The 26,801-nt window shown below is 44.0% G+C and overlaps 1 protein-coding gene and 1 long non-coding RNA gene across 3 annotated transcripts in view; one reads left to right on the forward strand and one right to left on the reverse strand.

The window, feature by feature from the left end:
- The window catches only part of Grin2a (glutamate ionotropic receptor NMDA type subunit 2A), a 422,636-nt gene that overhangs the window by 368,455 nt on the left and 27,380 nt on the right, over nt 1-26,801 (forward strand). For both annotated transcript variants that reach the window (XM_059270019.1, XM_059270020.1), the window contains exon 10: nt 14,747-14,934. In XM_059270019.1, coding sequence (XP_059126002.1) covers nt 14,747-14,934 — 188 coding nt within the window. The remainder of the gene's footprint in view (nt 1-14,746; nt 14,935-26,801) is intronic.
- LOC131916631 (uncharacterized) lies at nt 13,079-25,443 on the reverse strand. The gene is made up of 3 exons (XR_009380577.1): nt 25,311-25,443; nt 18,968-19,077; nt 13,079-13,238 (listed from the first exon to the last, which is right to left on the reverse strand). It is a non-coding gene; the product is annotated as an uncharacterized LOC131916631 (long non-coding RNA).

Raw genomic sequence — 26,801 nt, forward strand, 5'->3', positions numbered from 1 at the left:
TTAGCAGAATCACTGTATTGCAGAATTATTAAGCACAGGGCTCAGGCTCGCCTCCCACTTGCAATCCTGGCTAGAGAGTTGGATAGATAGGATTAGAGTTCAAGGCAGGATTGATAAGTGGAGTTGTATGGTCCTGTATAATATATATGTCTTATGTAACTCATCATGTGATGACATCAGAGCTGATAAAAAACACAGCATCCTTATTTCTACTCTCTAAAGAAACTGGTCCAGCAACACAGGAAAGACAGAGAGAAAGGTAGATGTGGGGTGTCAGGATGGTTGCTATGCCAAGCAAGTTCTTTCAAGGATACCATCTGAGTGGGGCTTATTTGCTATATTTTATCAGACAGAATCAAGCACGCGTGGTTCATTTTCAGCTGCTGAGTTCGAAAGCGGGCGTAGACATCAGCGCTCAGCGAGCTGTTCTAAATGGGATCGCGTCATCTCCAGAGAAAAGCAGATCGACAATGACCTGGTTTCTGAGATCCACCCCCACACTGCAAATACAGCTCAAAAATAATTGGTACCACATCATACGGTTAGGGTTGTTTTTCCTTAATAAAAACTCAAGAAAGCAGAGACATCTTTCTTCTTTTTGTCCTTGGAATGACTTCTTGTTATACTCCATAAAAAACAATATTAAAAGATTTTCAAGGCCCTCCATGAAAAGTGTTAAAAATAGGAAAACTGGAGGTGGGGGAGACACTGAAAGAAGTACATTCACAGTTCTGTAAACTCAGAGATGGAGACAGAGGGACAGGAAGAGGAAGAAAGCAGACTAAAGGAAAATGCAGAAAAATGTTGACAGAGGGCTGAGGAGACAGTTCAGTCAGTGCTTGCCCTGCAAGTGTGAGGAACTAAGCTCATACCCAGAACTCACATACAAAGCTGGGCATAGTGGCATGCACTGGGAGGTGGAGACAGGCGGACCCCTGAGGCTCACTGGCTAGCCAGCCTTGATAGTCTACTTGATGAGCCCCAGGCCAAAGGAGCTAGGTGGAATTCCTGAGGCTGTCCTCTGGCTCCATGTTATACCTGTGCACGTGCACACACGTGCGCATGCACACACGCACGCACGCACGCACGCATGCACACATGCACACACACACACACGAGTGAAATGGTTACTTTTGAAAAGTTTGCTAACAGCCATCTTGCAGGGCAGTCTGCTGAGAATGTCATTTTGTGTCATCTCTCAGATTCTGTACCATTAACAGCCTTGGTTTTGTTTTGTTTTGTTTTGTTTTCCATTTAAGTCAGACTTTTTTCTATGGACAACATGTATCTTGCAACTAATAATGGTTGGCTTTGTGCTTGGGCTATGACTTGAAAATGCACAGCTCGATCTGTGATTGTCCTTCAGCAATTGTGAGAGTGTGTAGTGTAAATGGTCCCTGGCTTCCTTGAAGCCTTGATACTGTTCCACATCTGAATGGGCTCGACTCAAATTGCTTTATCCACCCATTTGAAGCTCTTTTTATTGTATTTTGAATTGTTTGGGAAGTAAGTGAGGTATTTCTTACCAACGGGTAACATTTATTGGGCATTGACCTCTGGGAAGGTCCTGTTTGGGTGGCTTGATCAGCATAATCTTATTTAAACCTTTTGTCTACACTGTGGCCATGGCTGCCATCATTTCCACCTTCTATTCTGGAACAGAAGACACAGGAACGGAATGATGGAACAGGGTTTCTAGGGTACATAAGTATTGCTCCAGAGCCAATGCTTTGAGTCACAGCTTAAATACAGTAACGCGGTGACCATCTCTGCGACAACGCACAGCCAGGGTGCCTCTAATTGCCCAGTGTTATATAAAACCAGTGCAAAGTTTGTACAAGTTCTCATTTCAACATGTCTATTCCTCCTTTGAAATTTGTATTGCTATTTTCAAGAATATTTCTGCTTCTGTTGTGATAGAAAAGACAAACACTCCAGAGAGGAAACTGTATTCCTTAAGAGTAGAGCCATACACAGTGTGGTTTCTCTTGAGAAACTCAAAGAAGCCAGAACTCCCTAGAAGATTTTATATTCTTATTTTTAAGCATATATGTGCATATGTGCAGGCTTGTACACATGTGTGTACACATAGGTGTGGAGGCCAGAGGTCAACCTTGGGTTTTCTTCCTCAAACCGCTGGCCACCATGTTTTTTTGAGACAGGGTCTCTCACTGGCTTAGAACTCACCAAGTTCTGTCTGCCTGTCTCTGACTCCTCAGCACTGCGATTATAAGGCTGTTGGGTTCGGAGGATGAACTCAGGTCCTCTTGTTTGCAAGTCATGTACTTGACTGACTGAGCCGCTGTCCCAGCCCAGATTCTGTATTCTTTGGGTGTGTCTCCCATCACTATTTACTGAGTCCACATAGGAACTTCAAATCTGCAACTGCTTCTTTGCCTTTCCATTGTGCTGGATATGCAACCTCTCCATTTTGCAGAAGGGACGAGGGCTAGGAATAAGCAGCAACCTGCACAAGGACCTACTCAAGGTAGAGCCAGCATTCAGAGTCTGACCCACAACGGGCTGTCCCTCTTTTTGACTTGAGAAGGGGACAATGCTGAAACAGGTCAGACCCGCTTATTATAAGGTGTAGGAGCAGGAGCAGAGAATCTGTGTGCTCTTGACCATCTGTGTCTTAGTAACAGGCTCCTTTCTTCCAACAGCTTACAAACAGGCTTCCACTCATCAGGTACTAATGATCACAGCATCTAAGTGTCAACCTTAGATGGTCTTGACTCATAAGGCTTTGGAGGAGTGAGTCTTCCACTGGTGGGGCTGGCTCAGGCTGTAAAATCATCTAGCACACATTGTAAGACTTCATCTGCATCTCAAAGGGAGCCCTTGTCCCAACTGCAAAGGCAGACAAGCCCCACCTGTAGAGAACTGCAGGTAGGTGCTGGGCACTGTGACACACCTGTGATCAAAACCGTGGCTTGTTATCTCAGCACCTGAGAGGCAGATGCAGGAGGATCATGAATTTGCAGCCGTTCTTGGCTACATATTGAGGCTCTATCTCAAAACAACAAGAGACAAGAAATGTAGGTGGAGAGTGACATTGCCCCCTACTGCAGTGATGTCTGAGGGCACCCACAAGCACCTGCCACAGAATGCTGGCTTTCTCAACTAGAAATGCATTCTCTTGGTTCTAGATGCCAGAAGTCCAAAGTCAAGATGAAGATGGGGACATGCTCCTTCCAGGGTCTCTGGTGGAGAATACTTCCTCACTTCCAGCTTCTGCTTCTGGGGGCTCCTGGTTCCCTTGGCTTGTAGCTGCCTCTCTCTCCTATGACTTCATGTCCACATGGGCTTCTTTCCCTGCGTATCTTTTCTTATAAAGCTGAGACCGTTGGACATATATACCCTAAGGTATATACCCTAGGTAATGTTTATGTCAAGATCCTCAGTTACTAACATCTTCAAAGACCCTGTTTAGCACCTGCTGACACTGTTCATCATATGAAAGTCACCAACCACAGTGGGACTCTTGCAGCACCTCCTCCCTGCAGATTTCCAGTGTCAGCACTTGCAGAGAAGAATATCCTTGGATGCCTGGGTACATGCACTGCTCAAGTCCCGTCTGCAGATGCACTGTAGGGAATGGGGTTGCATCCCACAGGAAGGCACAATGCACATGTGTCTAGTGTTATACCTTGCGAGGGAGCCCCACACCTAGGTGGCCATTGTGCTGGCTGGTTTCTTGTGCCTCCCACCTGTAGTTGCTTAGGTAGCTCTCAATTCATGTTGGAGTATAACACACACACTTTAGTTATTACTCCCCCTGGATTCTTCATAGCTACCTTTTGTTGAGTTTGTGCTGATTAGCATGTCTGCTGTACAGACAGCTAATCACTGGTAAATTTATGTGCTCAGGAACAGAACCAGTAAACTTCAGAATTGAAGTGAACTAGTTCTAGGAGCTTTGCCCTGGACTATCACGCTTTCTGCTTCTCATTATAAAAATATTCTCAGAGCAAAAATGAAAAAATACCTAGAGATGAATAAATATCCCATTGACCACACGCCAACATCAAACCAGCCCTGGCTGGATAATCATTGATTTGATGTATAGTCCATTTCTCTTAGACCTTTGCTGTATATTTTTGCATCTATTTATACCTTCATCTGTAATTACAATATTTATTTCTGCACATGCTATCCAACTATATGCAGTAGGTTAAAATTTTCAATTATAATGTTTTGATGAGCTTCCAGATCTGTAGGTGTTTTTGCCTTCACTCTTTAGGGCTGCTGGGAAACCCCATATTTATGCACCATAGTTGACTCAAGCTGGAACTTCTCTGGTAAGCTGAGGGCTAGTAGTCCGGGCATCTATGTTAAACTTCTTAATGAATCCTCAGTTTCTTTCTGCAAGTTGTAAATAGAATTCCTCAGTCAAAACAGTCAGACTTTCTTGAAACTTCAAGTCTCCTATGGTCAACTCATTGGTTTGTTAATTTGCCTTCTTTCTGACTTCATGGTAGATTGTAGACTCAGTGAGAAAGACTCAGTCTCACAGCCTGGGTCTAGTTAACTTGTTCACTGTGTGCCTTTTGACACCTCTCTGACCCCATTCCCCATATCTGTGAGATCGCATGACCTGTAATTCCTTGGAGAATTAGATACTCTGACTTAGGGAAGCTATTGGCACTGAGTCCCACATGTTCTAGAATGTGACTGACTTAGAATCTTACTTTGATTTTTGTGTTTTATGGTTGTACAGATTCCTTGTGTTTCAGTCCTGGAACCCGACAAAGTCTTCATATCCCATCATTTCTACATTGTAATGGGGTGTTTGGGACTTAGCTTCCTAGACTCAAATGTGTTCTCTGCTAAAACTCAGCTGGGACATCTTACACAACTTAATTTGCCTCTCAAACTCTACCTTTCCCACTCATAAAATGCTATTTGGGGGCTGGGGAGATGGCACAGTAGTTAAGAGCATTGTTGTTCTTGTAGAGGACCTAATTTGGTTTCAGCATCCATATGGTGGCTCACAGCCACCTGTTAACTCCACTTCCAGGGCATCTGACACCCATTCTTGGCTTTGAAGCCACCTGGCACTCACATGACATGCAGACATACATGCAGGTACTCACATTAAAGCAAACACATCTTTAGAAGACATGCTATTCAGGAGTTGGAGAGATGGCTCAGCAATTAAGAGGACTTGTGACTCTTGGAGAGGACTTGGCATCAGTCCCTAGTACCCACATGATGGCTCACAACCACATTTCCAGTCCCAGGAGATTAATGCCCTCTTCTGACCTCCACAGACACCAGGTACACACATGCAAAACAACCATACACATAACGTAAAATAAATATATCTGAAAGGTTTTTCTTTTTCTAAACAAAACAGCTGTTTAACTTGTCCCCTCCATAGGATATGAATGGAAATTATTGGAATATTCAGGCAAAGAACATGGTGTCCATCAGGAAGTGACCATTCTAGGAAAGTCTGAACAAGGACATTGTTTCTTGGTATCAGAATGATGAGCTCCAATTTCAACCACTGAGAAGTGTAACAAGGAACTCCTCATGAGAATGACCGTCCAGAAGGAACGGTCTGAGCTCTGGTGAGGAGAAAGAGTGGCATTTGAGGAGTGTCCTCCTTCACAGGAAGGTCTACAGCTGTTATCTCACCCTACTATAAACACACAAGAAGGATCGTGAAACCCTTCTGGTCAGATGGGGAATCAAGGCTTTGTGAGACACAGACTGGCCTGTCTCCCCCAGCTTGTGACCGAGCCTGTTCCTCCAGAGTCCCCTGTGTGTGGGAAGCCCTATGCCGGCTCCGTACAGGGACTTGCAGTGGTCTGCAGTGGGTGGGTCTGGAAATACAGGCTCTGTACATCTTCTTGAGTGGAGAATTGTGGGTTTCAATTCCCTTCTGTGAAAACTCCAAACACTATTCTATGATATCACCACCCTTTGGATGCAATCAACTTGGGTCCAAAGTAAATGAAATGGAATGAAAGCAGCGATCGTCTATCATTTCAGTCCTTTCCTGTGTCTGAAGTTGCGGCCAAGGGCACAGCCACCTTGTAGCCTCGCTCCCACCATTTCCCTCCTCCCTCCCATCCCATTGCCTCTCTTTTCTGCCTCTCTTGGAGCCTTACTATCTGCTCTCTACCTCATTCCTCCGGGTGCTTGAAGTTCTTTCTCTTTCTGCCTCTTTTCCTGATTTTCTCTTTCTTGCGCTCCCATCTCTCTCCCTATTTTTCTTGGCATCTGTTCCTCCTCTCAAACCCTCTCCACTTCTCTACCATTCTTGTCTGTCTTACAAATTTACTCAGAATCTTCACAGTAAGAATAAATATTAAGCATGTGTCTTTTTGTTTCCAGCTCACAGTGCATGTTCTTGGTAGGAATAATCAACACCAATTAAACTGACAGTAGCGAAAAGCACACAGGATGAAATTCGTTATTGATTAAAAATCCATAGACGACTGGAATCTTCTTCGCTAATTTTGTATTTCTGCACAATTTTGACTCAAGAGAATTGCACTTGGTGAAAATAATAACTACAAAAGAAAAATCCCAAATGGCAGGAATCATAAATTAGTTGAATTTGTTGTGCTCCAAAAGTTGATCAATGAATCAAATCTTCATAAAATTTAGACAGAATTGACTCCAGTGAAAACAGTTTCCGAAATAAAAAAGGGGACAGGGACAATGTGACTATGCCATGCAAGATATTGAGCTAGGAGTTAAGTCAGCTTAATGGATTACTATAAAATTAATCAATGTCAGTATAATTCTGATTTCAATGTTTGCATTCACAAACTCAAAGTCAAAAATGTGAGCCTGGAGCTAGAGAGATACCATGGTGATTAAGAATGCTTGCTCTTCTAGAGGATGGGGAATCTGTTCTTATCACCAATGTTGAGTGCCTCATAACTGCCTTTAACTCCAGATCCAGATCCAAAGACCTAGTCTGTCTTCAGCAGGCACCTACATGCACAAGTACACACACACACACACACACACACACACACACACACACACACACACGCACGCACGCACACACACACACAAATAAATATACATGTAATTTTTTTAAAAGTGTGAGCCTGGGACCTGCAAAATGGCTGAGTGGGTAATGGCACCTGTCTGGTTTTCATGCCTGAAACCCATATGTTAGAAGGAGAGAACTCACTCCTGAAAATTGTACTTTGATCTCCATATGGGTTCCATAACACACATGTGGGTGTATAATGTAAGCACACACACACATACACACACAAAACAAACAAATAAATAAATAGATAGATAAATAAATAAATGTTTAAAAAAATATTTGGACAACTGTGAGCCTAAGCTACTTTCTTAAAGCCAGCTGTAGACCAGTCTGGTTGAGGGTGGGTATAGATTGACTGTCTTATTCCTAGTAAACATGTGCAAAGGTTGTCAAGCCTCAGGAGTACCTTCTGGGAACCACACATGCCCTCTGCCCTGTGTCTGGTGCTTGCTCATGATCCATACACCCTTCTCTTCTCATACAAAATTAACATTCCCAATCCCCCAAGGTTCATCAAGATCTGCAATTACAAAGCACCTTCTTTTCCATTTTTATCTATCCAACACCCAGCACTGCAGGAGAAGGGTCATTTGCCCATCTTACAGAAGGCCAAGCCAAGGCTCAGAGGGGTCCTGTGATGAGGCCTCCTCGTCAGAGCTGTGAAGAGGAATGTGAGAGGTGTGCACTAATCCACAGTTGCCTAAATGTGTGAAATAGCCTGGTGCAGTGTGTGTGTGTGTGTGTGTGTGTGTGTGTGTGTGTGTGTGTGTGTGCCACTACATACACCAGGATATCTGACTCATGAACATCTAGAGACTTTCTTGTATCTACCTATCAACTTGATATAGGAACACTAGAATTGCAGGCATGAATACTGTGTCCAGATTTCCCATGGATTCTGGGAATTTGAACTCAGATCCTCATGCTTGCAGAGCAAGTGTTTTACCCACTGAGCCATCTCCCTAGCAAAGCTTTGGCACGAACTAAAATGCATTCAGTTATCATCATAGAGACATTTCTGTTTTCATAACACTTGAGACTAGTTCTCCAACACACACACACACACACACACACACACACACACACACTAGTTTTATTAATTCATCAGAACAAGTCACTGTCTTGTTAGAGGCTTCTTGAATGTTAATGAATGAATAATTAACTTTAACTATATAATTAGCCTTTAAATGTGCTGAGACCCCTAGAGAGCATCTGAAAACATGCATAAGATGATGAGCTAAAACCGGAAGCTTTTGATTAGGAAATATCAGGCTGCCTGGCAACACAAGTCCCATTCCCAGAAAGGACCCATGCCTCAATGATGGGGTACAGTCTTCACTCAAGTATGGGGAATCAACTTCTCTGAAAAATAGTTTGGGGCCTAGAGTGGCCTTGCAAGGGCATTGCATAGATACAAGCATTTTGGACCCCCTGAAGTGATGAGGTCAGATCTACATGCCTGAAGGCTGTAAGCTCTCCAGAGCTGTCAAAAGTCCCAGCAGGAAGTCAGCAGGCTCAAGTAGCTCCATGTCCCCTTGAGATTGCCTCCTCACCTGTGCTTCCTTGCATAGGTCTGGTTCCCTCTCTTCTTTGGAATTACCATCATTTCTAATCATTTGTGTTTCTTGAGGACTGCTGGTGACAGAGAGAGCGATGGCATCTACAGATTCTGTGATGTCTGGTGTTGCGTGCGTGCGTGCGTGCGTGCGTGCGTGCGTGCGTGCGCGCGTGTGTTGTTTGGGGTTTTAGCCTCCATGTTAAGAAGCAAGGTCAATTCATCTACCACAAAAAGGGATGGAGTTTCTGAGAACAGGTGGTATTGGTCTTAGGGTGCCAGATAGGACTCTGTCTCCACCCAAGGCAGGCCCTGACCTTTGAGCCTCCTCCTGCGCAGCTCAAGGTGGATAGATGAGAGGATGATTTCCTCCTGAAGATGTAGAGAACACAAGTAGTCAGATTCCCTTCCCTTCGAGGCCTGCGCTTTCACGTGGATGCTTAGTTCTGAAGGATGGAGCCCCCAGGGCTGGCCTTTGCTCTGTGCTGGTCAGAGCTCAGCACTGACAGTTACCCATCTGCAGCTGGATTCATCACTCTGGCCTCCTGCAGTCACAGCGCAAATGTCTGTGGGCCAACCAGATTCCTCGAGGTGCTCTCTCTTCCTCCTCATCAACCTTTGTTTCCAACAGGAGTCTGTGCCCATCAGCAACCAGCTACCCAACAGATTAGAATATATTAAATTCAGAAAGAGCGTCCCATGCAGGTAACTCCAGACGTACATGCTAGGTATTTACTGGGGAACAGACAAAAGCTGAATCACGCACCAGATGTCTTTAAACTCTTAGTGCTCTGCCCCATCCTTGCCCTTTTTTTGTATCTGGCTTGATTTACAGTGTTAAATCCTAATTTGAATTTCCTAAGAAGTACACAGAACTGCACCCACCTAGTTTTAAGTCCTAGGGCCTCAGTGGCCTTGGCATCCCCTGAAATCTAAATCCAGCTTTGGACAACTAGAAGCTGGGTGACGGTGTCCAGCCAAGTTCAGCTTCTCAACCAGACAGTTAGCAAATGCTCACAACAGGATTCACTCATCCTTGCCTTGGCTGCCATAGCCTTTAAAAAAAAGTGTCTGTTTAAACATAAGTAGAAAAATAATAATGGGAATAGATAAAAGAAGGCAATTCAGGCAAAGTGTTTGGAACTGGACTTATTACAGAGGGTGTATAAAATTTGTGGGGCCTTTAGCCATAAACTGAATTTAACTGAATGCGTTTATGCATTTTAAGCATTTGCTATAAGCCGGCCATTGCGCACACTTAACTTACATAACATCACTTTGTTCCCAACAGCCCTCTGAGGGCAGAGACTGTCAGCTCCTTTTTGCAGAGAGAAAAAAACCCAACCCAACCCACAACAAAACAAAACCCAAGCCTTAGAAATACAGGTGCAGCTTCCAAAGCTTCCAGCTCACAAGGATCACTTTCCAGCACGTCGGCAGTTTAATTCTTTTTTCTTTCTAACGACAGCACTGTCTCTGATGGGAAACAGATAACAGATAAAACTTTTGCAGTGTGAGCCAGGAGGAGAGCCCAGAGTCTGGCTACCCCAGCCTTCCCCTTACCTATGACAGGATACCTGGTGAATATTGTCCATTCCTGTAGCCCTCGGCCACATTTAGCCATTTTTATTAGTATCTAAATCAGTGCAGTTCAATGAAATTTCAAACTCGGTTCTTTGGCTGGCTGCATTAACTGCAGTTCAAAGGCCACTACCCACAGGAGACTGCAGAAGCAGACATTTGCATCACTGCAGAAAGCATCCATGGACAGCACTCTTCCGGAGAGTGTTGAGGTATAGAGTATGGAATACCACAGTTGCACCAGAGACTGCCTTAGCTTTCCAGAAGCTTGTATGCTTGAAGACAAAATAAAAAAGAACAGGAATGATGTCATCTGTCTCCTGGGCAATGATGATGTCTCAATGGGATTGATGCCTGCCAAGTGCTATGAGCAAACAATGGCTTGCTTTTGTTTGCTGTATACAAGAAAGATTGTGTGTGGTGTATGTGTGTGCTGTTTGCATGAGCCTGTGTGTGCTGTGCATGTGCATCAGTCAGAGAAGGACATTTGTGTGTCCTGTTTATTACTCTCCACCTTATTTCATCGAGACAGGATCTTCCTCTGAGCCTGGAGCTAAGTTGGCAGCAACAGGTTCCAGTGATCCTTGTCTCTTCCCTACGGTGCTGGGGTTATAGGTACCTGTGTAGACATACCTGGATTTTTATGTGCCGCTGGGGATTTAAACTTGGGTCTTTATGTTTGTACAGAATGTGTTCTTACCCACTGAGCCATCTCCCTTAGCCCAAGGATATTGTTTTGAACATGCAGGCATCTCTGTCCATGTGTGTCTAGATCCTAGTGCTCTGGGATCACTGGGGAGAGAGAGAGAGAGAGAGAGAGAGAGAGAGAGAGAGAGAGAGAGAGAGAGAGAGAGAGAGAGAGATCTACTTCATGCACTCCCAGTTTCAAATGTTAGCACTGCTTGTGTTTTGCTGTGGCCCCAGGAACACAGAGAGGTGGGCCAGGAAGAACAGGATCCTCCCGTCTGTGGCTTCCTGTGGCTACAGCCCTGAAGACATGTTTCTTTGGCCCCTCCAGCCATCCAGTGTGTAAATGTTTTTGTCAGGACCAACCACATACCTGCCATGAATCATCTTGCCTTTTCCCTATCTCTTCATCTGGCTGTTGCTCAGCAGAACATGTGTCATGAAATATGGAACCGATTTGCAGAATTCTATGGCTGTCCCTAACAACACCAACTGAAGCTGCTGTTGGACAACTCTTGCATGATTGCCAAGCTTATCTTTTCATTTCCATCCCAACAGTGTATTAGAGGGGGTTAGGGGGATGGTGAGATGACAGATGCTAGAGATACCAGTAGGGTGGCTGAAGGCTAGACTGTTCTGTATACATGTAAGTCTGTAGATGTGTGTTTATGGTTATTTCTTGAGGAACTGAGGGAGTTTGCTGAGACTCAGAAAGTCTTTATAAAACCAAGGTTCTCAGTATCTCCATGGCAACTGTGGTATGTGAAGTATTGACATTACAAGTACCTCAGCTTTATCAAAGGGGAGAAATACCACAGATATAGTATCCCATGTCTAACTACCCTTTGATAGTCACAGGAGGTGACTCGCAGCTTACAGAATCCTAGGATGTCTCAGAATCGCAGCAGAACACCGTGACCCCCTCACCCCATAGCTGAAGAGCCCAGTATCCAAAGGGAAGAAGTGGCTTTCCTGAGGCCGTGCCTTCATCCAAGCCCAACCTAGGACTCAAATATGCTCTACCCATCCCGAGGCTGTGCCTTCATCCAAGCCCAACCTAGGACTCAAATATGCTCTATCCATCCTGAGGCTGTGCCTTCATCCAAGCCCAGCCTAGGACTCAAATATGCTCTATCCATCCTGAGGCTGTGCCTTCATCCAAGCCCAGCCTAGGACTCAAATATGCTCTATCCATCCTGAGGCTGTATCTTCATCCAAGCACAGCCTAGGACTCAAATATGCTCTGTCTACTAATCCAGTACTCTAGTCCTACACTATGAATGGCTTTGAATCTTTCCTTTATTTTTAATATATGTGCATGTATATATACATATATAGTCTTTAATTATATCCCCCATTATCCTTCCTTATTCCCTTCCCTCTCACCTACTGAACCCCATTCTTCTTCCCAACAAGCCACCTCCTATTTTCATGCCTTTTCCTGTGACCTACTGCATTTGATAAGGGTTGCTTGCATGAGCGTGGGTTGGGGACATGTACTTGACCACGAACAACTTGCTGGTGACTACACTACTGAGGAATATAAATCCCCACCCCTTGTGATGGAATGTTGGCAGGCCAGTCTTATGCAAGGGTTGCACAAGAAGCCACCACTGCTGTGAGTTCTGGAGACCTCACGTCTTTTGCAGCTCTCCACCCATTATCCCAGCTGTTCCCAGATAGCTGGCCTTGCAGAAAGGCTGCACCTGCTTCTCTGGGCAGCTCTGGTTTGCCTGTACCACTGGCCACACCCAGCTTCATGCTGGTGCTGATGCTTGGATGCTCTGATTCCTTTTGACAAGACCAGAGATTAATACCTAGTGTTTGGGATAAAAGTTCTGGAGTCTTTCTGTAAGTTAGATAAGCCCTGTAGGGTTGCCTCACCTATAATCATTACAAAAAACATAACAAAAGCAGGGAAAATGGAAATGATGAACATAACTATAAAGCTTGCAAATTTGTATTCCCACAGGGAGTCCTCCTGCAGCTGCCTCTGAGAATGCAGCCCGCTACATCTTCTCCTGCCACTCTTGTTTTTCTTTGCATCAATGTTTTATGTTTTCTCCTTAGGGAAAGAGACTGAAGTAGAGACCATGGCAGGAAGTTGAATAATCTCTGATGTAGTTTTCCACCTGTTTTAGAGTGGAAACATCCATCCCTGCACTCCAGGGCAATAGTTTTGGCCCTTTCAGATAACTTCAAATTGTTGAAATTATGTGCACACTCACCAGTTGGGTCCTAGGTAATCATTGGGTTCAGCCACATCATTCATAAGATGCCATGATGCTTGCCATTGGGAGATGGTGAGTGTGGGGGTGTCACACAGGACTTCTGAATTGATGACTCAGTTTTGAATTTCATGGAGATTCCAAAGATGTGCCCCCATGTAAAAATCTACAGAGCAAATCAAAGCATAGATGCAGGATTGCAATAAAAATAAACCTATTAGAAGAAACACTATTTTTATTGATATGGAGATGTGCTTAGCATGTGTGAAGTGAGAAAAGAAAGCACTCTGTGATGTGCCTTGGTGTAATCCATTTGGGGGATGAAATAAAGGAGGTAAACTACATTGGATGGACAGCCAGGTCTTGTAAAGAAGTTTCAGTGGAACAGAACTGAGCTTGTTCATGCTGTATTATCGGATTGTTTGGGAACTCTGTGCTTTCTTGGGTTTCCCTGACAAAGTATCCTGAACTAACAGACTTAAACAACAGAAATTTGCTGTCCTAAAGTTACGAAGGTTCAGAGTTAGGTAGCAGGGTATTGGCAGGGCTGTGCTGCCTCTGAGAAGGAGATAGAAAGGTCTGTTTTAGGGGTCTCATTGTTCACAGGTACAATTGTTCCTAGCTGCATAATTATAGTCTTTACATAATGCAAACTCCAGTGTGTGTGTGTGTGTGTGTGTGTGTGTGTGTGTGTGTGTGCGTGCACGCACGTGCGATACTGGATTAGGGGCCCATTCAGTATGACCTTATCTTATCTGGTCACATTCATAATGACTGAATTTCAAAACAGACCATATACTGAGAGTTGGGACTTCAAAATTATTTTTTTGATGGAAAGAGGGACCATTAATCCACAACACCCCACCACAGCAAATTTACAGTTGCATCCATGAACACATGACTCACAAAACCTCAACTGTTCATCTTGTCTTTACATAAAAAGTTTTCCTATCCCCTGAATGTGTGTGTGTGTGTGTGTGTGTGTGTGTGTGTGTGTGTGTGTGAGAGAGAGAGAGAGAGAGAGAGAGAGAGAGAGAGAGAGAGAGAGAGAGAATACATACAAACCCCAGAAGACTACCCATCAATATGCTGATAGAGATAACCTCATAGTTACAGATTATGGGTTATAGAATTTTGTAACTTATTTAATCACTTACATAATTTTAATCCTATCTTAATACCTTTCTATATTGTTTGAGTTTTTAAATGTTCCTGTGTAATGGTTTTGTAACACAAACACAAATGTATTTATGTAAGTCTTTAAAACAAAAAGGCCTCGTTCCTGATTAATTCCTCTTCACTGCTTGCATACCACCACCTAGTTCTGCTGTCCTTTAGTGGTTCATGGTGTTCCGAAGCAAACCTTTTAAACGGGCCACCATTTCCCCACTGCTGGGAGGTGCTAAGGACAAACACTTAGCAAACAAAAAACCTGCCTGTTTACTCACTTGGGTATATGGATTCTTCGTGTCTTAATTTAGCTGCCTCTTGTAAGTTGAAAAGGAAAGGTTTTGGCTTTTATCTCCTCATTAAAAATAGATCCTTTTATGACAAGGGGCTGGAGCAACCATGAGTCACCATCTCCACTGTGTGAGGTGCTGGAGTCGGCTGGGGAGCAGGGCCCTGAGATGGCACCTGGCCACCCCACGACTCCCCGGTGTCTTGTCGTTTCAGGAAACTGGACGCTTTCATCTATGATGCGGCCGTCTTGAACTACAAAGCCGGGCGGGACGAAGGCTGTAAACTGGTGACCATTGGCAGCGGGTACATCTTTGCCACCACTGGCTATGGAATTGCCCTCCAGAAGGGCTCGCCCTGGAAGAGGCAGATCGACCTGGCGCTGCTCCAGTTCGTTGGTGATGGTAAGTAAGACCCCGAGGAACCTTGTACTTGACAAGGTGAGACTCAGAATGAAGGATGTCAACAAATCCCTTAAAATACCCAGGCAGGCCTCTTGTACTTCAGCATGCAGATTTGTGTGACCCCAAGTATAGGCTAGGTTCGGGACAGTGGCTGTACAGCATTACGTAACCCAGCTGCGGGGTGAGTCAGCTTCTCATGGCTATGACAAAATACCCAGGCTGAGCAACTTAAAGGAGAAAACGAGTATTTTGTCCTGTGGTTTCTCAGGTTTTAGTCTATGGCCCAGTTGCTTTTAGGCCTGGGGTGGAGCAGTGCATTGTGAGGAAAGCTTATGGTAGAGGGAAGCTGCCAAGCCTGTGATGAGCAAGATGTGGCAGTGGGGCAGGACAATGTTCAGCCTTCAAGGGCATGTCTCCAGTGACCCACTTCTGACAGGCCTCGTGCCTTAAGGTTTCCATCATGTCCCAGTAGCCCATTAACTTAGGAATCTGTAAATTGGTTGATGAGCTTGAATGGGTTGGATCACAGCTCTCATGATCCAAACACCTCCCAGAATTCCTGTCTCAGAACACAGTTGAAGGCTTATGTGACTCACAATTCCACATTACAGTTCATTACTGGGGGAGCCAAGCAGGAGCTCCAGCAGTTAGCTACATCACAGTCAGGAGCAACGAGAGGATATTCCATCCTGGCTTGCTGGTTGCTTATACTGAGCCAGTTTTCTCCACTTTACCAAACTCAGGACTGTATTCATGAACTAGTACTCACATTCTTGGGTGAGTCTTTCTACCTTAATAAACAGTCATGACAACCCCACACAGACATGATCAAGACGATTCTTCAGTCGAAAACCTCTTCCCAGGTGGTTCTAGGCTGTGTCCAATTAGCAGTTAGAATTAACCAACACACTAGTTAAGTCCTGATGTCTGTTCCCTACATCTCAAAGTAGAGAAGCATTCCTCATAGGGTTTGGATTAAAAAAAGACTTTTCTGGACCTATCAGCAGTGATTGCAGAGCAAGTCAGGTTCCACTGCCTCAGTGGTTCTCAGTTTCTTGTGGAGGAATGAAGGAACTCGTGGAGGAATGAAGGAAAGGAAGTCTCTAGAAAAGGAAGAACCCCGTGGTTCCCACCAGCATTCCACTCTCCTGCCGCCCACCATGCAAACTAACCACAGTTCCTCCTCACACAGGTTTACAACCTAATGAGACTGGGGCACACTGCCACATGGGTTACCTGGGACTCAGTGTGCTTCCTCCTGCCTGCCCTTATCCACTGTACGACTGGTGTTTTAATGACTTTTCTCACTGTGTGTTCAAACATCAGACAATAAACAGCTTAAGGCCCATCATGGCAGCAGGATTATGAGGCTGGGCACACTGCATCTACACACAGGAAGCAGAGAGTGAACAGGAAGTGGAGCTTAGCCGTAGAACCTCAAGCCTTGCTCCAGTGGCTCACATCCTGCAGTGAAGTGCCACCTCCTAGCAGATCCACAACCTTTCCAAACAAGTTACCAGATGGGGGACCCAGGGTTGAAATACATGAACCTATTGTGTGCATTTCACATCTGACCACAGCAGCTGATAATCTTGCCACATCTCTTAGCATGATGAGACGGCTTTTCTTGTCTTGCACTCTGAGCCATAGTTTCTATCTGGGTGGCTGATGCAAAGTAGAATGCCAGCATAGAGCACAGGCTAGCATTCCCTCAGTGCGAGACACAAAATCTCAGAGTGCAGGACAGAAGCCCCGCTCAAAAATGGATGGAGCTATAGTCAGACATATTACAGACTGTGCCGTGCTGTGTATAGCTGAGAGGATGAAATAAAGCAACCGCTGTAGTCAAACACGATATTGAAATGAGCAAAGGTTTATGCACATGTTGGTGTGGGTTTGAATGGAGTTTGCAGTTCTTTGTAGTTTTCCTTCTTTCTTAGCTCACAAAATTAAATCCTTAATTTTTACAGGGCCATCAAACATTCTAAATGTGTTTTCTATTTACCTCTCAAATGAGGACATCTGAGTCTCAGGATTCCCTCCCGGGCATTTGTTTCTTCCTCGGATCACTGGGCATGTTCTCTGCTGTGTAGCTGTGATTTGTGGCTATGTTGGTCAGCTGTTGCTGTGAGGTCTCAGAGGCATACAACAAGATGCCTTTACTCTTCTGATGGGAGTTCAAATGGAGTGGACAAGCCTGGATTCAGGGTTGGATGAGTTTGATAGAGATGAAGTCAATGAGTCAAGTCTGACCTCTGCCACGTGCATGCTGGTTATGGGCCTCAGGCAGGCTGTTACTAGTCACCTGGAAGAAGGTATTTTCTTCACAAGCGAAGCACTTCGCTGTGTAGGGACATGTTATGTTTCTGCTTGGTTCCCTGGTTGTCTTCCAATATTCTCCTATCTAAAACAAGTCAGATGGCAAATCCCCAACCCAACATATTGGATGTATATTTCTTTATGGGAAGAGAAAGGATAGGGGATGAACACTGTGATGACACTGGAAGTTTGGTGACAATTTTTCCACTCCTCCTCACAGGCTGACCACGTCCCCATAGAACCCTGAGCATAACAGGCAATTGGTCAATGAAAGCTTGAGTGCACAAAGACATGTATGGGTGAATGCTTGGTGTCAGGGTATATTTCATTTGACAGGAAATGTTTAAATGTGATGGGTGTCTGTCAAATGAGAAAGCTTTAACTCTAGCCCTGTTCATGGTTGTTGTCACTCTTGGAGTGTCTGCTAGGAAACTGCTGACATCTTTAGAAAACAGGGTATGTCAATCAATGTAGGCGATGCACTACACATATTCTTTAGTTTATCTTCAGAAGCACCTCTTGAAATCCTGTTTTACAAAGATGGAAACTGAAGTTTAGGGGACTTGGAACTTCCCTTGCTGGTAGGTGGTGATATCTCAACTTCAGGGAATTTAGTCTAGAAAGAATTCAGTTAAGCAAGAGTCCTGTTCTTTTTATTTTTCTAAGATGTCTGGCAAAGTTGATTGATTGGACACTTGATGTTAATAGGCACTCCAGGAAGAAGTGATTCAGTGCATATCTGAACTAAATCTGTGTTTGCTGTTCTTACAAATACTTCTGTGAAATTACCTCTCTTAGCCTCAGTTACTCTTTGTGTATAGGTACAGATATATTTACATAAGAATGGAAAATGAAATGAGGGGATATATGTAAAGATCTTAGCTTAGCACAGAATCTGCAGCATAATATGGTTCAAAAATATAAGCTGTCAACCCCATCTTCTCTCTATTATCATCATTATGATCATCATCATCATTTTTATAATATAATCATCTCAGTCACTAAAACCAAAATATTCTTCTTTAGCATCGTCATCATCACCACCACCACCATTAACAAAAACACCATTGGCATCACCAACCACCAATGTCCTCGTCATTATCACTGTCACCATCCCCACCATTACTCCCCTACCATCTTCACCAACAATAACACCATCACCAGCAGCAACACTATCATTATCATCACCACCACCACCACTGTCATAATTCTAATTGCATCAGCACCAGCAGCATAATCACCAACATTTTCATCCTCATTATTATTACCACCACCATTACCACCATCAACATCATCAGCCTCCAAATAATTATCACCACACCTACATCATCATTCCCATTGCCACTATCATCTAGCCCCAGAATTAGTATCAGAAACACCAGCATCATGGGACCATTGGTTCCCATAATCATCATCACCATCGGCATCACTATAATTGCACGTTCATCATGTTCATTTCTACCACCACCACCATCACCATCTTTCACCTTCTCAACATGTTCTTTTCCCTCATCCACCATCACCATCCTTGCATGATGCTCATGTTCAGTGCATTTCAGTCAGTGATATATTAGCAATAATGCAGTTAGGTTACATCCCAGAAACACATTGTGGTGCTGAACAGGGACCATCTTCCCTGCCTCATTTCAAGATGCTCACATATAAGAGTATTGAGTTGTTATAGATAGTTTATGCCCTGGCTGGAGATACTTACATATAGAGCATTGGCTTCTTATAGATAGTTTATGTCCTGGCTCATTGCTTTCCCAGTTACACTGCTGGGCTTAGGAAATGTATCTTTTCAGCTTCATCTTCAGAGGCCATCTGGAAGCAAAGACATGGGAGAGAAAATGACGTTGCTCCAGGGGGCATCTTAAGATAATCTTCCCGGAAAGCCTTGTCCAATTCTGAATGTCTCTCTAGGAGTAAATACATGAATTAACACAGCTGCATAAATATTTCACTTATCTTATGCAGTTTCAGCAGGATTAATTATGCTCTAAAATTAGACCTGTAAAGAGCACAGTGCCAAGCAGTACCTAATTATTATTCATCCCTTAGAATGGAGTGTTTATCTCTTGTTATAGAGTAGCTCCAGTGGACGATTATGAGTCTAATGAGTGTCAAAAGTATAAAAAAATTTACTAATGGGCTGTGTAAATATAACCTCTGAGTGAAGTGTTTGGTTATAGGAAGACCTCTTACGTAAAATCTACCAGTTACCTCCCTAGGAAGAAAGCTACTAATCTATGTCTAGAGATGCACAGTATCCCAGTTAGGCCTTGGTTTCCTTCTCTTGTCTGTCCATGTCCCCTTTGGGTCAGTGGGATGCACCATAGGATCTTTAGTTCCTAGGTCAAAAAGCTCCTAAGTGCCATATGGCCCCATCAGTACCAACACTGAACATTTATTGAGGAATATCACTGCTGATTCAAGACAAGATGTAATTGTCTTTTCTTCTTTTCTTCAAGGTACTCACAGGTGGCTGACAATGTATACATTTAAATATGTAAATTTAAAATTGAAACATATTTATAAAAATTCATCTATGAATATGTATGTAAAATATGTAGACTATACACATAGGCACTTTTATTAGATATCTTGGATAGACAAGAGACTCATCAAACAGCTATGAAACACTAGATTTTCATGAGAATAAATGGAAAGAATAAGTCATAAAGAAACAGAGCAGTGAGATTTTAGAGACAGAGTAGAACAGACCAGTGTTCATAGGCTTCTCAGTGATGCACTCACCCAGCAGCTAGTAAATTTCTGTGGCACTTGGTATCTCCTTGGAACCTGAAAGGTGACATAATTGACCACAGAAGCTCACTGAGCCTGGCACATTAAGAACGGCGTTTCTAGCTTCAAAGTGGAGGTGAACATGGACCTCTTAGTGCTTATATGGCTCATGAGCTTTGTGATTTTCATCATGATTCTGGGATTTGGAGGGACAAGGGATATTATAGAGGCCAAGCCCTCTGCTATTCAAAGGCTAGTAAACCAGACATTGAGAGGCCAGACCCGATGATACATGCCTGCAATCCCAGCCCCGAGGATGCTGAAACAAGCAGAAAGGAAGCAAGGGCTTGGGGTGTAGCACGGTGGGGGCACACTTACAAACATGCACAGACCATGGGTTCCGTTCTCAGGAAAACCAAGGACAAAAGAAGCATCATGGGAATGAGAGTCCGTATTATTCATGAGCAAATGGTGCTTAGAACCTGGAAGAGAGCTGTTGTTCAACCCCTGGTGGGTGACCCAGCATCATACCAAGTATATCATATATACCCCAATAACACTATAGAGTGTCCGGAGTGCATCTTATCTATGCCTTTGCGGTATAGGAAAGTGAGGCTCAGACTTCAAAAAGAAAAGATTTCATTTGAGAAGGGCCTGAGATTTAACAATTATCATCTCCCAAGTAGCAATACTGTGGCCAACACCTTCTATAGATTATTACAGATGTAAAAACTCAACCAAGTTTATTTATACATTATGATCCTATCGCCTTTAAAATAGTGGTTCTCAACCTTTGGGTTATGACCCCCAAAGACCATCAGAAAACACATATATTTACATTATGATTCATAGCAGTAGCAAAATTATAGTTATGAAGTGGCAATGAAATAATGTTGTGGCTGGGGTCACCACAGCATGAGGAACTGGGTTAAAGGGTCACAGCATCAGGAAGGTTGGGAGCCACTGCTCTAGAACATCTTGACTGGGCTGGAAAGATAGCTTAGTGGTAATGCTGCTCATGCAGAGGACCTGAGTTCGGTTCCCAGCATGCATGTTCTGCAGCGCACAACCACCTGTAATTCCAGGTCCAACAAATCTGATGCCCTCTTCTGGATGCTGCTGCCACACATAAGCATGTGCACATATTCACACAGAGACACACACACACATAAATAAAAATAAAACAGTCTGGCCACAGAGCCAGCTCACCTTCGCTAACAGGACTTTTTTCCCCAGAAATATTTAATGTTTATACTTGTCTGCACTTTGCTTTGTTTTCAGATTTGTGGAATTCCATTTAAACTCAGAAATGTATTACTTGTCCCCAGTACACACTAAGTCCACTAAATAAATGAAAATAAAAATACTAATAATCACATTAATATATCATCATAGGTTTTTAATACATTATTTATAAAGTATACTCTATTGTAGTATGCCATATTTAGGTACATAAATTTTATATACAAAATACTTGGAAGATATGACACATTTCTGTTGTTTATGTATTTGTATAAGTAAGGCTGGGGGATGGCTCATCAATAAAGTCCATGATGAGCAGGCATAGGATTTGAATTTAATCCCCAGTGCTCATGTAAAAATCCAGTCATGGTGGCATGAGCTTGTGATCCCAGTGCTGTGGGAGTACAGAGATGCAGAGCCTGCAGCTCAGTGATAAGTCCCCCTAACCTAGTTGGAGATCTCCAGGTCTCAATGAGAGAACCTATCTCAAAATACAATGTGGACTGCTCCTGAAGAACACTAAGGTTGAACTCTGACCTTCACACACATACCTACAAATGTGCATGTACAACCTCATGTGCACGCGAACCCATCCCTCCACAGGTGTGAACATGCAAATACGTGCACACACACACACAAACAATAACATATTAACATCGTCACCAAATCAATGAAATTTTCTGGGACTCTCCAAGGCTTAAGGCTAGTTCATGATCCTTGTCATACTGTTACTTAAGCTTTTCTGATAGTTGTCATATATATATATATATATATATATATATATATATATATATATATATATATATAAAAATAAATAATTTCAATCAGATGGATGCACTGAACACCCCCCACTTTTGTTTGGCAGTTTTGTGGTAATTGTTTTAAAGGTTTATCCAGATTTTACATGAATTGAGGGGACCACAGCTATGTTCTATATTGATAATTCCAATTAGATTGCTGTAGGGTTCCACAACAATTCAGCCCTAGAGTTTTGGGCAACACTAACCCAGCACATTGATGCTCACAAGTCTTGAAGTAAGTAAGGTAACAGTGAAGGGAAGTGGGTTGAATGGACCACTTCCTGCCTCTAAGTCAGTGGTTCTCAACCTTCCAATGCTGCCATCCTTTAGCACAGCTCTTCATGTTGTGGTGACCCCAGCCATAAAATTTTTATTACTTCATAACTGTAATTTTGCTAGTGTTATGAATCATAATGTAAATATCTGATAAGCAGTGTATCTGCAATGTGACCCCTGGGGGGTCGTGACCCATGGGTTGAGAACCACTGCTCTAAGTGGTTCACTGTTGATACCCTCATTCCTTGTTCCTCAGCTTTTCCTTTGAAGGACATGGTGGGGTGCTTTTGACAGTTAGGGACTCCCTGCTGCCAGCTGGAGTGCAAAGTGTTCCTAACTGGAGATGTTCTTTTTGTTGCTAATTAGGACTTTCATAAATTGCTCTGGGCCACTGGATGAGCCGCTAATATCTTCAACACTGTCCTGATCCAACTTCCAAGCTTAATTTCCTTGGGTGGAGCTGGACACCCTGCCGTGTGGCTGGTAATGACCACACATGCCTCCATTCTGAGGAATATCACAGAGGTCTTTTCAGGCTGTCTGTCGCCTTGGCTGGCTCAGAAGGACATGGCTGTGTGACCAAAGGCAGTCCCCGTATATCCTCCACCCTAGCGCTCTCCCGACACATCTGAAATCCTGTCGTTTGGATTTTTAGGCAAGCATAGACTCTCTAATGCTGCCCTCTTGAAAAGGGACTTCCTTTTACTCTCTTCTGACTCTGTTTCTAGATTTGAATGTGGTCTGTCCTTCAGTCTTCTGCTCCCCATAAAGACTCCCCTAAGGGCAGGTACCGCTCCTTTCAACTTGCTGAGCTCTGAGCTCACAGCATCCTGTGGGACTCAGCAATGCAAGCCAAGCAAAGGAGAAATGAAGGCTCTATAATTTCCTAGCCCTGGAACCTGAGGAAATTAATTTTTCTGAGTTCCAATTTCCTCATCTTTAAATCTGAGTTGTTTAAAGGTTAAAAGTTAAAACATGTATAAACTAATCAGTGAGTCAATACCAATGTTTAAAAGGAGAATTTTAAGTTCCTTTATTCAAGACAAATAGAAACAGTTTACCCAAATCCATGGACACAGCCAAAGCAGTATAGAGGGGAAGTTTGTAGCAACAAATGCCTGCATTTTAAGAAGCAGGAGCTGGGGTGACACAGTGGCAAGAATACTTGCTGTGCAAGCATGACGACCTGGGGTATAATCCCCAGCACCTGTAAATACCTTGGTGAAGCAGCACTTAAACTTGTAACCCAAGTACTGGGGGGTGGGAAACAGACATAGCAGCATCAGAGGCTCTTGTGGTATGCAAGCACACGCGCGCGCGCGCACACACACACACACACACACACACACACACACACACACACACACGGTGCTCTCAGACAAACTAGCTCGGTGCCTGGCATACACTTGATGTGTTCTTGTTTGGGGCCTCTTCCTGTTCTCTGGCCCTATGAAAAGAGCTGATTCGGAGTCCCTTGAGGGTGGATCACATTTAAGTCTATGTCTGTTGTGCTTCCCATTCTTCCTCTGGACTCACAGATGACCTCTGCACATCAGATGCTCAATTTAAACCCATTCAATGAGCTGGCAGTATTGCAGATATGTTTGCAGGGCTTATTTGGTTTACCAGATATCTCCTCTGATCAATGAGGTCTTTTTTTTTTTCAAGGAAAGAAATTAGATGCCCGTATTATTCATAGTTCCTATGACCAACACCTGACAACAAGCAACTTCAGGGAAGAAAGATTATGTTGGCTTGTGGTTCAAGAGGAGATAGTCCACTGTGGCAGGAAAAGCCTGGTGGCAGTCAGTTCCGTAGAGTGAGGATGTGTGGCAGCTTGCTCTCATGTAAGTGTCCCAGGAAACAGAACAATCTGAAGGCTGAGGCAGGCTTTGGTCAAAACCCTCCGAGCCATGCAATGCTGAGCAAATTCATTTCTTTGAGTCCGGTTTCCTCATCTTTAAATCAGAATTGTTTAAAGATTAAATGCTCAAACAAGTGTAAACTAGACTACATCCTTTACCTAGGTCCCTCGTCTTCAAGGACCTACAACCACCCACGGTGGGGCCACCAACCAGGAACCACGTTTCAAGCACCCGAGTTTATGAATATCTTATGTTCAAACTATAACAAGAAGTTGTAAGGAGAGAGGTGTGGGAGGTAATCAGTGAACCACATTCCAATGTCACAGTCCTCAGGATCCCCTGTATTCACTGTAAGGCAGGAACATTTCTCGATTGTTTTATCTGTGTACAATAATGTCAATATCCCTGGTTTATTTCATCTTTCCAACACAATTATCTTAATGTACAGAATCAGCAAGGTGGTACATTCTCTGGCTCTTATGACAGAAGAGAAGTATCAATTATTGACATTTGTCTCACACCTGGGACCCTAAAGCCAAGAAAGACAAGGACTGGCCTTACCTATGGTTGTACGGGAGTGGCAGAGTTTAGAGTTTAGACTACAACCAGGATTTCTTGCCTTCTAGGCCAAACATGTCCCAAACAAACATGGGGAGAAGAAGCCATGTAGTGACCCCCTTGCCTTGTTACTTTGGAGGAAGACTTGGTGTGTGAGACCAGAGCAAGGGGTAAGGGGCACAGCGGGTATCGCAGTTTGCAGCAGCCAGCAGCCCAGTCAGGATCAAGAAATGACCAGTATAAAGAGCAGCGATGTTTCAAGCCTCTGCCCTCCTAAGGCACAGTGTGGACAGACAGAAGAGGTGTGTGGACAGAGAGCCCACCTGGCTCTTCTCAGGCAATGCATCACTAACGGGGCGATAGGCAGGCACACACTGAGTCCTCAAGCACACACATGTTCATGTCCTCCAGTCCCTCCCCCTCCCCCTCTTTCATTTTTATGAGTCCTTTCTATTCATCTCACTTCACAGCTTCCATGCAAACCTCCCACAACCACTCACCCCAGTCTCTGTCCCAAGGAAGGGTTCATGAGAACAAGCTGCTGTACCCCACCATCGATTTCTGTTTTTACCTCACTGACGTATGGTTTTGTTCACTCAAAGGCATCATCAGAACAAGAGCTGGGAATGATGTCGGCAGTTTCATTTTAGACAGACTTTCAGCTAAACTGGGTCGAACTCCCACTGTGTTCTCTGCTGAATTCATTCCTGCAATCCCTAAGAATAAAAACGCACAAATGTTTCCTTCATAATTTCTGTGTATGTGCACATATGCATACGTCTGATATATTGTATCAACCAAGACTTGTTTTCCAAATTCTCTAACTTTAGACTGGGCTCTGAGTGTGCCCACATAACTAGCAACCATGTCAGTCAGAACTCATGGTCTTTGCAGGCAGCTGGAAACTGGGAACATACTGCTGAAACTTGTGCTTCCTCTGGGCTTGATCGGCTTCGGAAGTGCCTTGGCCAAGTCCTGCCACTGTCTGTTTGTAAAAATGAAGGACTATTGGGTAGCAGGCCTACATACCTGTGCATTAGGTATTAGCTGTGGTATTTCTCACACTGCAAGAGCGGGACTGAGCAGCTTCAGTGGAAACTGCCCTGCAGAGTTTTACACATCTATTCTTTAGTCTCTTACAGAGTAAGTTTGATGATCCCTTGTTTGGACTGTCTAAAGCCTCAGCCCATTTAAGGAGATATGCGCAAAGGGAGGATGGAGGGATGCATGGAGGGCGACGAGGTGCAGGGAATACAAAAACCTCTTCTCCATACTTAAGTAACTTACCAAAGAGCACAGGAAAAGAAGGTCAGAAACTCTAGAACAACCAGCTCTGTGTGTGTGTATGTGTGTGGGGGGGGGGGATAAAGAGGAGAAAGAAGGGCCAGACAAGTGGGAAAGGGAGGAGCGCACAGGTCCACGATGGGGAAACAGAAAGAGAAAGAAAAAGAGGAGGCTGGCAGGAGCGAAGGAGAACAGAGGAAAAAGGAATGGAAAAGAAGGACATGGAAAGGAAGAGAGAGCAGAGAAAGGGAGCCACGGGGGAGGAGGGACTGGAGAAAGATTTGCTGAGTGGCTACTTTATGTCATTTTTAGTTTGGGCATCTGCAAAGCAGGCTAGGTTTGTGCAAATGAGCAATTAGCTGTGTTGAAGAGGAAAGTGGAGCCTCAGAGCCATCCGTGACCCCGTCCTGGCTCCCGGCATGGACCAGGCTGATTCACTCTTGCCAGTGAGATGTGATCTGTGTCTCTGGCTTGGCCTGCCAGCAGTCCTTTCTGACACAGATCCCCACGTTTTCAGATGACTCAGCAGCACCTATGACAACCCGCAGCCTCAGTCTATTTAAAGAGATTTGTGCAAAATAAGGATGGAGTAGGGACTGGAGAGTGAGACAGTGCAGAAAACCCGAGATCCGTCGTGCACATTCACAGACACTGACAGCCACAGAGGGATCATCGAAGCCTCATGTGCATTGGTTTATTGAGTCCTCACAACAGAGTAACAAGGAAATTAACTAAGGTGTTCCAAACCGTAGGGCTTCTACCAGCAGATCTGAGGGTG

The sequence above is a fragment of the Peromyscus eremicus genome, chromosome 8a (genome assembly GCF_949786415.1).
Source record: "Peromyscus eremicus chromosome 8a, PerEre_H2_v1, whole genome shotgun sequence".
In the NCBI taxonomy this organism is placed as follows: Eukaryota; Metazoa; Chordata; class Mammalia; order Rodentia; family Cricetidae; genus Peromyscus; species Peromyscus eremicus.